This window comes from Strix aluco, chromosome 2, assembly GCF_031877795.1.
Source record: "Strix aluco isolate bStrAlu1 chromosome 2, bStrAlu1.hap1, whole genome shotgun sequence".
Classification (NCBI taxonomy): Eukaryota; Metazoa; Chordata; class Aves; order Strigiformes; family Strigidae; genus Strix; species Strix aluco.
Window position 1 is genome coordinate 91,272,221 of NC_133932.1, and position 16,670 is coordinate 91,288,890.

The 16,670-nt window shown below is 35.8% G+C and overlaps 1 protein-coding gene across 21 annotated transcripts in view; it reads left to right on the top strand.

The window, feature by feature from the left end:
* Positions 1-16,670, top strand: part of MYCBP2 (MYC binding protein 2) — a 204,488-nt gene that overhangs the window by 82,216 nt on the left and 105,602 nt on the right. For 19 of the 21 annotated variants that reach the window (XM_074815495.1, XM_074815477.1, XM_074815481.1 and 16 more), the window contains 10 exons: positions 5,042-5,159; positions 7,114-7,318; positions 7,675-7,828; positions 10,279-10,451; positions 11,567-11,692; positions 11,792-11,919; positions 13,735-13,826; positions 14,820-14,954; positions 15,037-15,120; positions 16,338-16,434. In XM_074815495.1, coding sequence (XP_074671596.1) covers positions 5,042-5,159; positions 7,114-7,318; positions 7,675-7,828; positions 10,279-10,451; positions 11,567-11,692; positions 11,792-11,919; positions 13,735-13,826; positions 14,820-14,954; positions 15,037-15,120; positions 16,338-16,434 — 1,312 coding nt within the window. Of the gene's footprint in view, positions 1-707; positions 832-5,041; positions 5,160-7,113; positions 7,319-7,674; positions 7,829-10,278; positions 10,452-11,566; positions 11,693-11,791; positions 11,920-13,734; positions 13,827-14,819; positions 14,955-15,036; positions 15,121-16,337; positions 16,435-16,670 lie in introns of all 21 variants that reach the window. The other 2 variants (XM_074815497.1, XM_074815498.1) reach the window with 2 other exon arrangements.

Genomic DNA, 16,670 nt, shown 5'->3' on the forward strand with positions numbered 1-16,670 from the left:
GGGGAAGGAAGAAAGTAAGTTTGCTGGAAGTGTACTTTGTATTGACTGCTGTGCCTAATGGTAGTCTCGAAACTGTTACCCCTGCTCAGTTTGCATTGGACTGGTGAATGCAGTCTGTTTCTGCCTATGGTAGAGCCATATCATAGATAAGTACTCCGTTTTTCATTCCTGGAAATTCTTGGATAGTTGTTCCAAGCTCCAACTGCTTTAGCTGGCAGTTCAAGTCACTACTAGAATAAGGCCTGTTTCTGTCTTAAAGACTGAAGAGGTACGAACAGCAGTGGCATTTGTACTGGTAACTTACTGTCTCCTATTTCCAACTTTGATGAAATCGCTTGGCTTTTCTGAAGGCATCAGAGCTATCTGCTGTATCTGTCAGAATTTCAGGCAGTAAACCCTACATCTGTTGCTTATTTAGACAGAAACTGGATGGAGGTCAAATGTAGTTCCAAGTAAGATCCTGGAAAGAACATGAAACATCGTGTGCCAAAGGATAGTGCTTGACCAGGCCTAGAAGCTGATGAGGTACAAGCGACTTGGCGCTGATCTTTTTATCATTCTACAACAGCCCCTAGAGAGTGTCTGAAAAAAGCCTTGGAAGAAATTAGGAATATGTTCTGTGCATGAGAACGGGCTATAGTACTATATTGCTGTTTAGCGCCATCATTCAAATGATAATTTCCTCATTGATGTACTTCTTTTTCCAGCTTTAAGTAGAGATCTCTCCTCTGTCCTCACAGTAAGGGATTCAGAGAAGGAAACAGGGAATCCTTATGCAGAGTTCCACCTCAGTTGGGACGCAGTGGTGCTCAGATGGCCAGCTCCAGCCAGGTCAGTGGTATGTCAGTCATGCAGTGTGTCACATTGCCTGTATTGACCTCAGGAAGACCATCATCTTCTCAATCCAGGAACTGATACTCTACTGTGTTTCCAGGAGAGAGAGAGATGGGAGAATAACAAAGGAAGTAATATTTAGGCAGCCTAGCTAGTATATCTAAATATGGGGGCCGCTGAAAACAAGAACTGTCAGGGAAAATTCAGGAACTCTCATTTTCATCTGAGGGAACCATCTTCATTGCCACATGAAGCAATGATGGAAGTTCCTGGGCAGTGATTGATGACTTATCCTTTCAGAGACTTCTGTCTTGCAGAGTAAAGATTTAGTAGTGACACTCTATTTTTAAAAGTCTTGAAAATGCTTAACTACTTTGAATTCTGTGCACCTGTCCAGACATGTCTTTCTCCTTAATTAAGGGGATTCAGGACTTGTCTATTAGCGTATGGTAAACACCACAAATTCTTCCTCCTATTTTTGTAGGAATGAGACATATTACATGCCCTAGAAGGACTTCAGACTATTTTTCTTGCACACAAGTAAAGAAAAAAAAAAAAAAGGCAGATGAACAGGATGATGTGATTCTCAGTAAACCATTAATAGAACTGAAATGGTGTGGAGGAACCAGCAATATGCACAAGGTGGTGTTACTTTTTTCTCCAGCAAAGACTTCAGCCATTCACAGATGGACCACTTAAAAACGCAGGTGATCTGGTTCCTGGGAGACCATCCTGTATCGGTATGCTGGCGCCATTAAACTAGTCTTGAGTAGGCTTTCTGTTGTATAATCCACAGTGGCAGATGCTGATGAGCTATTCACTACATGAAGGATTTGTCAGTCTCTGCTTATATTCTCCTCAGATTAGATGCTGGTGGATAGAAACTCAGTGGAAGCAAGAAATACTTTGCAGTATCTAGTCTTGGTGAAAAATAGCATGTCTTGTATTCAGGTAAGCCAAGGCCTGTTTGTTGCTGATGCTTCTCTCAAGAAGCTGGGTCATAAAACTCCAGGATATTTCTTGTAACAAACTGTTGACTGCAGTACTACATTAGCAAGCATGTGATCTGGCAGTCAAGAACGACTGAAGTAAGACAATCCTGATATAATTTTGCTTCCAATGGTTCAACAATAACATGGAAGAAAACTGAGCAGACCTTCCATGGACAGTCAGCAATGTTCTATTTGAAGACAAAGTGTGGAGACTATATCCTATTAATATCTCTAGGAAAGAAATGTGTTCCATCGTCTCTGATAGGACCGTGTTTCTAGGTGCATTGTCTGATTATTTTACTTCAGTGGTGGAGTGCGGGTCTTATTTACATCTTTTCACCAAACTTCCAGTTACCTCCAAAGTTTAAGAATCTCCATTTTCTTTTTAACTCCATACTGTCCAACTTTGACTGCAGTTGGCAGAAGTTACTACTGATTTCCTCTGATGCACTACACGGTAACAGCCCATGGTGAATGTGAATTTCCAGTACCATGGCCAGCTGCCCCAAGGGACTTACTGGAGCTGGCCGCCAGCTGTTGGCTGGAGAAGTACAATGGACAGCGACTCTTTGAACAGTTAGTGCAGTCAGGGTTTTCAAAGACCCACATCTACTCCCACAAATGCTTTACTCTTCAGGGTGGAAGAAGGTTTTGGTGTGGACAGCCGAAATACATTTGGAGCTTCTGTAGGATCCAGAGTTAGCTGATGCATGTATATCTGCTGCTTTTCATTCAGCACTCTTATATTTTCCCAAGGGATCTCAAGTTACTTTCTGTATAGTTGAGGTTGGTCTTTTGTGATTGATTCTTGTCAAGTACCTGTGTCATGTCCAGAGACCAAAGAATCTGGGAGCTTGACATCATTGTGTCCTTCAACTCCATCCCAGAAGAATACTTCTTGCTTTCTCCCATTCAAATGGAGAAACCCTCATTATCAAAACTTTGTCCAAAGAGTTTCTCGAACTCTTTTAAGTGTCTCTGCTGAGCTTTTCTTTGTCAAGTTTCAGAGGGATAAGGAAATATTCAATTAGTATCACAGGTTTTAAATTCCATATGCATCAATCAAACTGGTTTACTGTATTTTTCCACATCCCTCCTCTTTTTATCAAGTGAAAAACTATTTTTCTGAGATTTTACTTTTTTTTTTAATGTAGTTAAGTGTCGTAAGCTTTTTCCTCTTAATTTCTTTAGTTAATACATTGTAGTTGGCCATTCCAAAGGCTGGGTGATCTTAATAAAAAGCTATTTAAGAGGAAAATATATTACATCTCTCTACATGTTGCTTGTCTGGTTTTGCTCTGCTGCTGCCAAGAGAGTATCATACACAGCATTCAGATAACATTGCTGATAGATTCGGTTGACAAAACAGAAAGATAAATAGTTTTGGTGATAGTAGCTTAGTTTTTATGCATCAAAGAGATGAAACATTCCCTTTTTTTTTTTAACATGCATAGGATTGATAATTCCATGCCTGCAGCTATCATAATTTTGAGGAAAAGAAAAAAACTTCAGTCAAAGTATTTCCCTTTAACAGGAATGCTTTTGGATTAGTTCTTAACTATGTTTTGTTTCTGCTTCAGTGCCTTTTTGACCCTCCTTGAAGTTAATGGGAGGCAAATGTTTTGTCTGTTTTTAAAATGTTTCCTCACTGGTGCTGCTAAACTTTGCTCTATATGTCTGTAATCTTACTGATGTCCACACCCATGTGCCTATAGACCAGCAAAGGCTTCTGAATTTATGAATGTCATGTTGTGCATCCTTTACTAAAATTTATGCTGCCCTTCAGTCTCTCCATCTCCACTAGAATCACCTGCTGGAAGCTACATTCACCACAAAGGAATAATATCTTTTTGTATATCTGTGTTCCTCCTCCTTCAGGTCATTAGCCTGTCCTCATGCTGCATCCCGCTGTTCCACATTTCCATATGTTCACATCTTCCCATCTACCCTTTCCCTGCTGAGCTCACGATGCTTCTCCTTCCTTCTACTTTCTTGACTTCTGTTTTGCCTGCAATTCGGCCAAAATCAGAACATGCAGATAACCCATATTTTTGCACATCAGCTGCTAAACAATCATTAGGTAACTTTGGGCTGACACTTTTTTTTTATTCCAGCATAAGACAACCAACCAGTTCTTGTTTTAGATTAACCTACTTTTGAAAGTGTGTGTTTAAAAGTAAGTTTAAATAGTGCTGCTGTTCTCTGGGGTCAGAGTTCCCAAACCTAGTTATTTGGGAATGACCTGTTTTTCAAATTTACAGTCTTAAGTCCACAATAAGTTTGAAGTCTAGGTAGACCTTCATTATGGGATTCAAAGTCTGGTACAGTTCTTGTAAGCTCCTGTTCACTTTGTTGGGATCAAGATAAAAAGTTTCAGTATCTCATACTTCTTTCTTTTTATCTTTTCTGCTGTTTCTAAGTCATCTCTTCAAGTTTTCTTTCTTTGCTTCTCGATCATCCTTTTTTTCTTTCCCCCCCCTTCATTTTTACTGTAATGGGAAATATATTTTCTTATACCTGTCCGTATTTGGGAGGCACATGGATTAGACTTTTTCAGATCTTTCTGGAAAACAGTTTGGAGAGGTTTGTTCTTTCTTGAGTCTATGGGTTTGATGGAGAGCAGTTTTTTAATGCCTTATTCTCCATTAGAAAGGTGATGGAGGTGGGTAGACCTTCTCTTCCTTCTATAATTCCCTAGACAGTAATCTGAGGAGGGTTGTATCAGTATTGCTTCTGGTAATTGTACTAGGGTACCAACCACATAAGGCTTTGGTTGCTTTGTGATGCAGACAGGTTTAAGTGCTTAACCAGCATCCTCACAACAGAATTTTTTTACTGCTACAGTACATTGCAATATATTTTATATACATACATATATGCACACACATACATATTAGTGTAACTACAATAACATTAATGTAATCCTACAATTATATATTAAATTCACCATTTTTATTCTATGCTAATTTCTGAGTTTAACTGAAGAGAGGGTACTTTATCTGGTTCCCTGTAACAAGGGGGCATAAACTTAAATATCTAGTAGTCTTTCAAATCTCTGTTCATTTAATATGTAAGATGTTGCTTGACTCTGATTCCATATAGTATGTGAACATAGTGGATATATTTCAGAGTGATTGAAATCCTTAGAATACTAATGTATGTGTTAAATGTTGCATAAGCATGTATTGATACAAAATTAATTTATTTTGATATAGGGGATGTCCCACTTTGGTGCAAGCATTACCAGGTCCTAGTACACAAGTTACTGCTGGGAGCAACCATACAGCTATTCTCTTAATGGATGGACAGGTTTTCACATTTGGAAGTTTCTCAGTAAGGAGATAATAATATTTACTTAATGGGAATAAGCTAGTAGTTAATGTATTGTTCAAAGACCTTTCAAAACTGCTTATACTTGCTCTTATAGAACTGTTCGTGACTTCTGCATATCTTTTGTGTGTTATGTTTAAAAATGTGGCCTCTGATATTGTTGTGGTTAGAAAAGTGTGATGCCAGAAATTCTTGGTGGTTTTTATATTTTAATGAAGGTGATGATTTAAAACTTGGTTATTTATAAAGTGCACCAGTTTTCTCAAACTCTTACTGTTGCAAGCTCAGTTGTAAATATGTGTTTATTGCATATTCTATTACCTGTCTGTCTTCATTCGTTAGTGTCCCATTTTCTTTCATAGAAATGGCAATGATTTGCAGAAGTTATGCTTATACTTGAGGGGAGATTATTGCTCAGTATAACCCAGCATAACTCTGATACTCTTCTTTCCTATCCACATGGCATATATTCATGTGAAATCCAGTCTTAAATTCACTGAATAAACACTTCAACATTGTTTAGTTCCCCTTCATCCTGACTTCAGGCCTTTGTGATTCCTTGTCTTTGCAAAAAACCCTCACTGCAATCTCTCCAGAGTCATCTGTTGTTCATGCTTTCCCACTAATGTCCTTTTGGCAAAAGCTAGACTATAGGTATTGAGCTATTTTTATCTGCTTTAAAAACTATGTACTGCCAAGTGCAACAGAAGAGAAATTACACCTTTTGAAATCTTTTTACAAAAAATAATAAAAGGTGAAGACTGAAATTTTACAAGTGGAAAATGTTTTGAATTAAAAGTGTGCCACAAGATGGCTCTTTGAGTGGGTAATATTTTGTTGTTTTTCAGACTTTAAGAGCTTTGGTGTCCTTGTTTTTATCAAAAGTGACTTGGACACATAAAAGTTGAAGCTTTGTTGACTCTCAGAAATAGGATTTAAAAGCCTGTCTGTTGATTGAGGTTTTTTCTTTTTCTAAAAGATAAAATAAATCTATACCATATTTAGACCACCTGCATCTGATTTTAATATTGTAATGCACGAAAGTTTGTTGAAAGCTTCTTAAAGTCAAGACATGCTCAAAAGCAAGCATGTTTCTTGAAAATGTCTTCACTAAGTGTACTTACATACAGTGTTATGTAGAAGGAGAGATGAGTAACATGCTGGACAGAGGGTATCTGCTGTACATGAGTGTTTCTTCTCCCTTACCCTTTTAAATAAAAAGTTACCTTGATTTCATTAGCCTGCAATGAATTTCCTTTGCGTGAGTGAGGTAGGGGGAGTCTTATTCCAGCAGGCTTATTCCAGCAGTTCCTACCACATACTTAGGTACAGTATAAGAACTGTTGGTCCATCTCTCCATAACTAGTTGTATATAGGAGATAAGACCCTGTATCTCCAGCTCAGGATGTTAACGAGCATATGCAGAGGTGCTTGCTTAGGCACTTTAGGCTCTTTTTAGCTCAAGTTTGATGTGCTAATCAATTTCTAAGTACTTTTAGGAGGTATTTGTTCTGTAAGACCTACAGTTCATATAAGTTCAGAATTGAGTGGAATTTAGACTGTCTGACTCTGAATGTAGGTTGTTGGGATTTTTTTTCCCTATTAATTCATTCCTTGTTTAGCCCTGAAGTTATTTGGATATTGAGTATTGAAGGGGAATAATGCTTTTATATTTGATTCTAAAGATGGAAAGGAGAGTTATCTGTCATGGGAGTTTGAGTTGCATTAAAAAAGTTCACTCAAAAACCTAACTGAATAGGGAGAATATCTATCAGTAACTTGTTCCTTGTATTTAAATGTGTAAAGCTTCCCTTAGAGTAGCCATTGCTTTTTAAAAGTAATTTTGTGCTAAAATTTCCAGATTACTAATTTTGTGTATTGAAACTATTGAAGCGACTTGTTGATCTTTGAGATTTATTGTTACTGTTACTTACTAGTTCTTGCATTCTCTCCACAGAAAGGTCAGCTTGGTAGACCAATTCTGGATATGCCCTACTGGAATGCAAAACCAGCACCTATGCCTAATATAGGCTCTAAATACGGACGCAAAGCAACGTGGATTGGAGCAAGTGGAGACCAGACTTTTCTCCGGATTGATGAAGCTCTTATTAATTCTCATGTGCTTGCTACATCAGAGATATTTGCCAGCAGGCATATAATAGGCAAGAACTCCTCTATAATATTTTAAATGCTTATAGAAGTATTGGAGAAAAAATAGCTTTGGTCATGCGAACAATAGAGGAGCAACAAGTCAAAAATGTGAATGGAGGGAATTAAATATTTTGACTGTCTAGTTATACTGCACATGGTGATACTGGCTCCTTTAGAAATTAATTTCATTTTTAAAGAAAGATTGTAGAAGTCTAAACTTTTCTTGCACTTAAATCTTACTACGTTATATTTTTTGCTGCAGCAGTGTATCTGTTCTTCCCTACTGCATTAATGCCTCATGCATAGAAAATGCCATGTAATGAGTGGAGTCTTCATGTATTTCTGCTCTTTTTGCTCCCTAATTTAGGTTTGGTACCAGCTTCAATATCAGAACCTCCTCCTTTTAAATGTCTTCTGATAAACAAAGTAGATGGCAGTTGCAAAACATTCAATGATTCTGAGCAAGAAGATCTTCAAGGTTCTGGTGTGTGTCTGGATCCTGTCTATGATGTTATATGGAGGCAAGTGTGGATTATAGCTATTAAAGTCATAGTATAGAAATGCTTTTTGAAATATTTTGGGAGGCTGGAGATTTGATTATGCTCATTTCCCTAGTAAATGAAAAACAATTTTTAGTCTTCCATGTATCTTTTTTTCAGTTTTTGGATGATTTGTTCAAGTAAGCCCAAAACAGACATTATCTTTTGCCCGAATTCTTTGGATTTCTTTTCTTTTTTGCATCATTCTGATTCCAGTCTCCTGATGTTTGGGGGACTTCAGTCTATTTCACTTACTTACCCTTTTTATTCTTCCTTTACTTTCCTCCATCTGCTTAACACTTCACTGAATAACGTTCTTGCTATACCTAGCTTCCACAGCCTTGTGTCTTAAATCCTCATCCTTCTCTCATGCATTAGTGGTTAAGACTGGAATAGAAGAAGGGGTGGAGTAATAGTATTCTTTCATTTCTGAAATTTTGGGAGGTCAAAATAAAGATACTTATTTAGATGGCATACATATTCAAATTATGACTGCATTTATTTCACCATCTTCGGGATGGTTGCTTTCAGTGGAGTCATTGAGAAGGCGTAGTTCATAAGCCCTTGTTGCAGAACAGAATCATAACATCCAATTCTTCTGTAATGATTTAAAAGCTATGTTCACCAGGATTTGGAAGATAAATTTGGACTGTTATCTGAGTGCAAGTGATGGATGACATTTAAACTGTTTGAAGACTTAGGCAAAACAGGAATAATCACTTGCAGTTAGAATAAAGCAGGGAACCAGCTAGTCTGCATTCAACTAGAAAAGATAGTATCATGTAGGATCATATCTTTAAAAGATCATTGTGTTCCTAGGCTACTTGCATCCTGCTTTGGATGTCTTCATCCAAAATTGAGATTCAGGAACTTAATAGCAACTTAACGTTGAAGCATGTATATTTGCTAGGCATGTTCCTTTATGACATCTGAAGTTCCCTGGATGGCTGTAGTTCTGCATTATGCACATTCCCAGGGTTGTTTGAATCTCATTAGCTAGGAACCAGGTCTTACTTCAATTATGCTGAGATTTGAAATAAGGAATAGTAGCACCCACATCCCTTAAAGCTCTTGGTCATGATACTATCAACATGATTAAACACACTGAAAGACTCAGTTTATGGAAAATGGGATTATCGGTGGCTATGGGAAAGCAACAAGTTTCAGGGGAGAAAAGGTGATGATGCTTACCTTGATGTAGCACACTAAAATGGTTAATTCAGCTTGAGGACGTTCAAAGTCACGTGTTAAAGATATTATTATGGGCAAACATGGGTTGTGGTGTTCTCTTGCAGAATTTTGGAAGCTGTAGAACTAAAGCTAGAGCTTAAATACTTTACTGAAGAATGGATTCTTGGAGTTTGTGCAGATTTATTTCTGTATTGTATCCCATTCTTGTTTAATAGAAAATATTAAAACTGTCTAAAGAAGAGAAGTTAATGAATATTTGGTGTATTAATTATTATTCCTGGACATTTTTATTCATGTCTGTTTAAATGAAGGGGGAAGTTTCTCTGTACAGAGAGACAGCATTCTTGATTACATAGATTTTAAAGATTTTCTTCACAGCTTTGTGACTTACTTTTTCAGGTAGTAGTGAAATTCAAGTGGTTAAATAATTTCATGTGTGTGTGTATAAACTTGCATGTTGCTAACTCATTCAAATCCTGAATATACATGGTGTCCTATAATAATTTCAGTTAAAGCTATTTTTTTCTCCATTAGTTAGACCATTTTAGCCGCATTTGGATTTTTAGAACAGTGTGTCAAGTAAAAATTCCTTTGGTCTTATTCAGAATGCTCCCATAGGCCTGTATCTTCTAACTGTTTCTTCCTTTTACGTGGTGATATCAAAGGCTTCATTTGTTTCGTTTTCTTTTTGTCCATGTTAAACTATAGTATAGAAAGTCTTTGTATTCCCTTGTTTATGCTGCCCTTGCCTATAATCCCTTAAAAACTCATAAGGTGATGTTATCCATTTTAAAAAGCCCAAACAAAATATGTTGGATTTCTCAAGATCTTTTTACTCTTATTTGAAGGTGAGTAAGCCTTTTACTTTCACTTGGCATCTTTCTCATTTTTGAGCACATCTGCCATTATATCTAGTACTTTGCTAGTTACTTCATGCTTCTTAATAGATTATACCTTTTTAATATTTATTAGCTTTGAAAAGCATCTAATATTTTTGGACATTTCTAAACCCATAATGACTGTTTGACTTCAAGTACAGTAAGAATGTTTTTGTGTCTTTCCATTTGCTAGTGTGCTAGTAGTTTATATGTGTTTGGTGTAATGATGTTCAATTTTAAGAGTTTGTATTAGCAGATCTACATTTTATATTAAATAGCTTATAAAATTTAATTATTAGTTAGATTTTTGTATTTTTTTAGTAGGTGAAAGGTTTTTTTTTATTCTGTTTTGTCTTGCTCTAGGTTTCGACCAAATGCTAGGGAACTGTGGAGTTACAATGCAGTAGTTGCCGATTCCAGACTTCCCTCAGCTCCAGACATGCAATCCCGGTGTAGTATTTTGAGTCCAGAACTTGCTCTACCAACAGGTTCCAAAGCTCTAACCACCAGATCTCATGCAGCTTTGCACATTCTAGGTATACATTTATAGTTGATGAGTCAGAAGCTTAGATGAAATAAAGGAACATTATCTGATGTATAAATGAATTGTAATCTAACAGCTTTCTGACTTTTTTGAGTTAAAATTTTACTTTGTAATCTTTCACCATTACTCTTAATACTTATGATCTGGCTGATATGCATTAATTTTATTCAAAATAGTTATCTTCTGACATCTTAATGATGCTAGAGGATTTTAGAGTTCTGATGGAACCTGCTACTAGAGGTCAGCATAATAAAGTAAGAGACCGTCCTAGATGATCTTTTTGGACAGTCAGCAGAATAAAGTCACTACTGTTACGCTAACCTGGAGTCTCAAAAGACAGGAAAAAAGTGCTCTTAAATAGCTATTTTTATTTTCAAGTAAATGCAATATCTAAAATTAGAATTTACGCTTTGCAGTTTTGTATAATGGGACGCCAAGAGTAATATGATTTTCTTTTGTAGTCTAAAAAGCCTACCAAAACAAAAAATAATCCCACGGTGTTCATGTATAAAGTGGCCATATACAACATACCCAGTACTTCAAAGCACAGCTTTGGAAGTTATTTTAGCTCACTTGCTCACTGGTTGTGGCGAGTGATCGGTTCCTTGTACTGCTCCCTTCATTGTGTGTTAGAGGTGTGATAAATTTTAACTTGAACAATACTTTTTTGTGTCAGAGTAAGGCATGTTAGGTACCCATGTATATGAAACAAAATGCCTTTTATGAAGGTTCTCAGATCTGCCCATGAATCAGTTACTACTTCAACTCTTTTTAGGCAATACAGGAAATGTAAAAAGAAAAAAAAAAAAGAAGTTGTTGCTGGATATTTATTTACCATTGGAAAAGTTACAAAGTAGATTTAATCACATTTCTTGGTTATTCTGGAAAATGAATAAATTAAATTGATCTTCAGTAGTGAACCTTGAGATTCTACACCAGTGACCCCTGACCTAAATAAAGCTATAATGATATTTGGTAGCATATGTGTTGTTTAGGGTCAAAACAGTTAGGTTGCTTTGATCTTTTTAACTAGTATTCATTTCCATTTCACTGATTATAATCAACAGTAAGAAATCTTGAGTTCTTTTTGGGTTTGCTTTCTTCTAGGTTGTCTTGATACTTTGGCTGCTATGCAGGACTTAAAAATGGGTGTAGCTAATACGGAAGAAGAGACTCAAGCAGTAATGAAAGTTTATTCTAAAGAAGACTACAGTGTTGTTAACAGATTTGAAAGTATGTACACAGTAAAATTTTATAGCACAAGCTGATCAGGCTTGCAGAATAAAAGACTAAGAAAGATTAACTGTATTTTTGCTGGGTTTTTTTCTGCAGGTCATGGAGGAGGCTGGGGTTATTCAGCCCACTCAGTAGAAGCTATCCGTTTCTGTGCTGATACGGATATTCTGTTAGGTGGTCTTGGTCTTTTTGGAGGTAGGGGTGAATACACTGCTAAAATAAAGGTAAGTTTTTTTGGATTTAAACAATATTATGTCTCAAAATCAGAACTTTAGAAATATCACCTAAAACCATGTTTAATGTTATTTTTTTGATGAATGAGTGGTTTACTGTATATTAAAAGTAATATTAATACTGTATATTAAAAGTAATAGAAATAGAAGAAGGCTTCTCAGAGAGAAGTAATGAACCTTATGCAGGTGAGGTGAGTGAAGTAGAGAGATCTGAGAATTACTGTTCTTAATTGTCAAGAATTTTTACCATCAGTAAATGCTATGCCATCTTACAGGTATCCTGAACAGATATGGTAGTGGGTTGAATGGGTTCTCTGATCTATTTACACGAAGCTCAGAGGTCCACCTGCGAAAATTGGTGTTGGGGTCTTCCAGTTAGATTCAGGTCCTGTGTCAGGATACATGAGAGATTGCTTTTCAAAAACAGAAAAAGAGTGCTTATCAGTAGTTGTAATTCCTTTGTTAGCAGCTAAGCCATTGCTTCCCACCGTCCCTGCCACTTCTTTCTCAGACTCCTGTCTGGATAGCTTCTCGTCTGGGATTCTTCAACTGAGAGTGAATGGCACCAAACATACTTAACTCTGTTTTGTACCAGACGTAAGGATGATTAGGGCTGGAGCATGTGTGCTGATTTTAAATAAATAAATAAATAAACCTGGCTTTGGATAAAAAAAGCTCACATAAACACACGCAGTGTGATAACAGAACACTGGTTTCTGATAAGTAACTTGTGTTCCTGCATTTACTAATCATTTCAGGAACTCCCCAAAAGAAGTTGTAAACGAAGGATCTAATACCTATCTGAGATTTATATTAGATGTGTATATTCAGAATACGTTATTGTTGTTACTTGTCATTTAGTGGGTTATTGAATTTTCTTTTTCTGTTTTCAGATGAATAAGTATTAAGGTTTGTTCTAGTGAAGTGGATGGCTTATGCTTAACAGTAACATTTGCATAAGACAACAGGAGATCCAAAACAAGTAGTTGTACTTTATTATAGTTTAGCACAATGACTGAGAATTGCAAATTATTAAGGAAAGCCAAGAAACTTAAACACCCCACCCCACCCCACATGAGTAATGTTTAAATACTAAAAATAGTAACCCTATGAAAGCACTCCAGTATTATTTTTTCTATTTGTTTCTGGTTGTCTTATAGCTTATAGCTAAGGATTAGCTTATAGCTAAGGATTAGCTTATAGCCAAGACAATATTTGCCAGTCCTGCCACAAATAAACTCTGTATTAATATAATAAGCGTTTGCAAGGGAAGTCATAGACATGTATTTGTGGTCCTTTTTCAAACTCGTCAAACTGTAGAAAGTATTTTTGACTAAGAAACCCCAGTTCTTTTGAAAAAGGTATTACCTTTTGTCCTAGTCACCCAACTGTTTATTGACTAGCTCTGCTAAGTAGTCAAGCTGTCCCTTTCCAGAGAAGTTGAGTATATCTTCAGAGCATTTTAATCTTATGATGGAAAGCCTGCACCTTCTGCACAGCTTTCCGGTTTTTAGATGCTCTGCATTTGACTTGCCTGCAAGATTTAGGGAGTTTCTCCACTTAAGAGTATATCTGGGCATAAGGCTGGGAGGTCAGTGTCAATTGCTATTTTTTAACTGTTAATAATATTAAAAAATCCTGACTTTCAGATAGGAATTTACCAGTCAGTGATAATAACTAGCAATTACTTTTGGGAAGGGGAAGGAATAGTAGTAGACAGTTTCCAGAATACTAGACAGGAAAAAGTGGTATTATGAGGTTTCTAACACCTAAGATGTATTTTTACCTTTTTTCTTACTCCATCAGTTGTTTGAATTGGGTCCAGATGGGGGAGACCATGAGACTGATGGAGACCTTCTTGCTGAAACAGATGTCTTAGCATATGATTGTGCTGCTAGGTAAGATGTTTTCCTTACCTACTTCTAGCTCTTTATTTTTACTTTCTTCATACAGATTTTAAAATCTCTTTAAATATCAACAGAGGTGATCTACATCTTTAAGTTTGTAGCAAGTGATGTAAAATTTATGTTTCATTGTAATACCTCACCAAGCCGTTATGGTACTAAATTAAAATAAAGAAAAATTGTCTCACGGTGCTCTTATATAAATCATAGTCAAACCCCGTATTCCTGTGCTGTGAAGACAAGACAGTGCTGTAGCAGCTATTTTGAATCTTCTATCAAAAGAATGCTTTGAAGCACAAATGGGTATTTGCATTAAACAATTCATCATTAAACGTACTGCAATATGAAACAATAACCAGAAGAAGGGTTATTGTGCTTCAGCTCATTAGAATACAAGCAGTTATTGCTTGAAAGATTTTGTGCATAGGGATGGGGTTAGCAATGTTTTAGCTGCTTTTCATTGCCTGTTACAAAATAATTTAACATTCAGATAATCCATGACTAGTTCTTTCAGGTTTAATTCTGATGTGTCGATGCCTCTAGATATATATTCTATTACTTTCTTAAATATTCATGTGTAATTCTTAAGAATTTATGTATAAGCTCTTGTCATTTACAAAATTTTTCTGAAAATAAATTAAAAGAATATAAGTAATACTTGCAGTATTATGTATTAAATGTAATTAGGTTTGTGTGTGTTAATTTAACTTAATCTCTCCTCACTCTATTTGGCATTTGATATCTGATTGTTTCAAAATGCAAGATCAAGCTAGACTTAGGCATTTGTAGGTCCTTCTGAATCACTGTAGGTCCTTTTAAATTACTGCAGTATTGTTCAACAAAATATTTTTAAATTTTGAATATAGATACTTGAGAATAATAACAATTCCATTAATTTTCAAATTTTTTATAAGCAGTGTGTAATTTGTTAAATATTAATCTAAAACCTAGTTCACGTATATCTTTTTCAAAATTTACTTTTCCCAGAGAGAAGTATGCAATGATGTTTGATGAACCAGTACTCCTACAAGCTGGCTGGTGGTATGTAGCCTGGGCAAGAGTGTCAGGACCTAGCAGTGACTGTGGATCTCATGGACAGGCCTCTATTACGACAGATGATGGGTATTTTTTTTTTCTATATTTTTTAATGCAGAAGAAGAGGTCTAATATTACTTGAATAATAATTGGATTATTTCTCTTTCAGTGTTGTATTTCAGTTTAAAAGTTCCAAGAAATCAAATAATGGTACAGATGTTAATGCAGGGCAGATCCCGCAGTTACTCTACAGGTAATACTTTCACCTCTATTTAGACATTTTTTAAACAGAAGCGCTGTTAAAGTAAGCCTATGTTTCATGAAATTATTAATTGTATTAAGCTAAGGAAATCAGTATCTGAAAAACTTAGGGAAAACTTAAGTGTCTTTGAGAAAAGTAATAAATCCATTATAGCAACATTTATTTTTTTGCAGTTTTTCTTGAAGTTATTCTTCATATATTGTGATCTGAGACTTCTATTCATGATTTCATCTAACATGCTTCATGGTTTTTTTCTAGCTCAGAAATATTCTATTTAGTAGGTCTCAATTTAGGAGCAGTATACTATCAAACAGATGATGTTAATGAGATAAACCACAACAAATTGTGCTTTACAATAAGTTACCATAAATTTATTATTCCTATGATAAATGTTATGTAACTCTTTTAAAAACCAAGAATCTTTCACTTTATTGCTAATATATTTTTCATATTTCTTCAGATGTATACAAGACCTAATTATTTATATTTTATGTGTATATATATTCCCCACTGCCCCCATGTTGATTATGAAACTTCAAATTTCTTCATACCAGTTCTCTTGGTATGTCCTTTCTAAGCCTGTCCTTTTCAGGATCCCTATCAGAACAGCGCACTTTTGCCAGAAAGCTTTGTGTCCATAGGCCATTATCTCTCCAGAGTAAGGTTTCATTTTGACTGATGCATATAAAGTCCTGGCATAACCTATTAATTGTTTGGGTGATTTCTGTGGAGAGATGCCTGTAGCCAAAGACAAACAAGCCTTGGGGCCTCTGAAGGAAGGATACAGCTGAAGAGCCATGAGTGGCACAAGAGGAAGGGTGCTGCAGTAACAGGTGCTGCCTGTATGTTTTATCTCCACATATATTTTTACCTCCACAAAACTAGTATTCTTTAAGGAGTAACACTTCTTGTCTTAAAAATGTCATCTAAAGAAATACAGTAAATACTTGTAATAATTTCTTATGTAATCATATCTCAACTTTATTATCAATTGTCACAATTCTGCCAGTTGAATAGAATTTAAAGATACTTGATTACTGGCTTAGAAGGATTAGGAACTGGAGGAAGTTATGTTGAAATTGAAGATTTTTTTTTTTTGATAATTACCCTAAATTTTCACTTTTGTTCCACTTGAACAATACAAACAGTAAAAACTGCTAAAAGTAAAAAGGGCAGATTTCAAGTTGGTTCTTAAATTTTTCTTCCAGGCTGCCAACAAGTGATGGCAGTGCATCTAAAGGAAAACAACAAACCAGTGAACCTGTGCATATTTTAAAGAGATCTTTTGCCAGAACTGTCTCAGTGGTGAGTATTATCAAGAATCTTCTGTGTTTCCTGCAAGTTCATTCATACTTGGAAAACTGAAAGACATACATGTGGAAATAACTAATGATTTTTTCTGTCTGCTCTATCAAGGAGAAGTTAGGTACGCTCATATTATAGAACATTGTATTTTTTTACTTTTTCTGAAGATTTCAGATGTAAACTTAAACCTAAGTTAAGCTTGGTGTTGACCTGAGGATGAGAGCCCAAAAATGTAT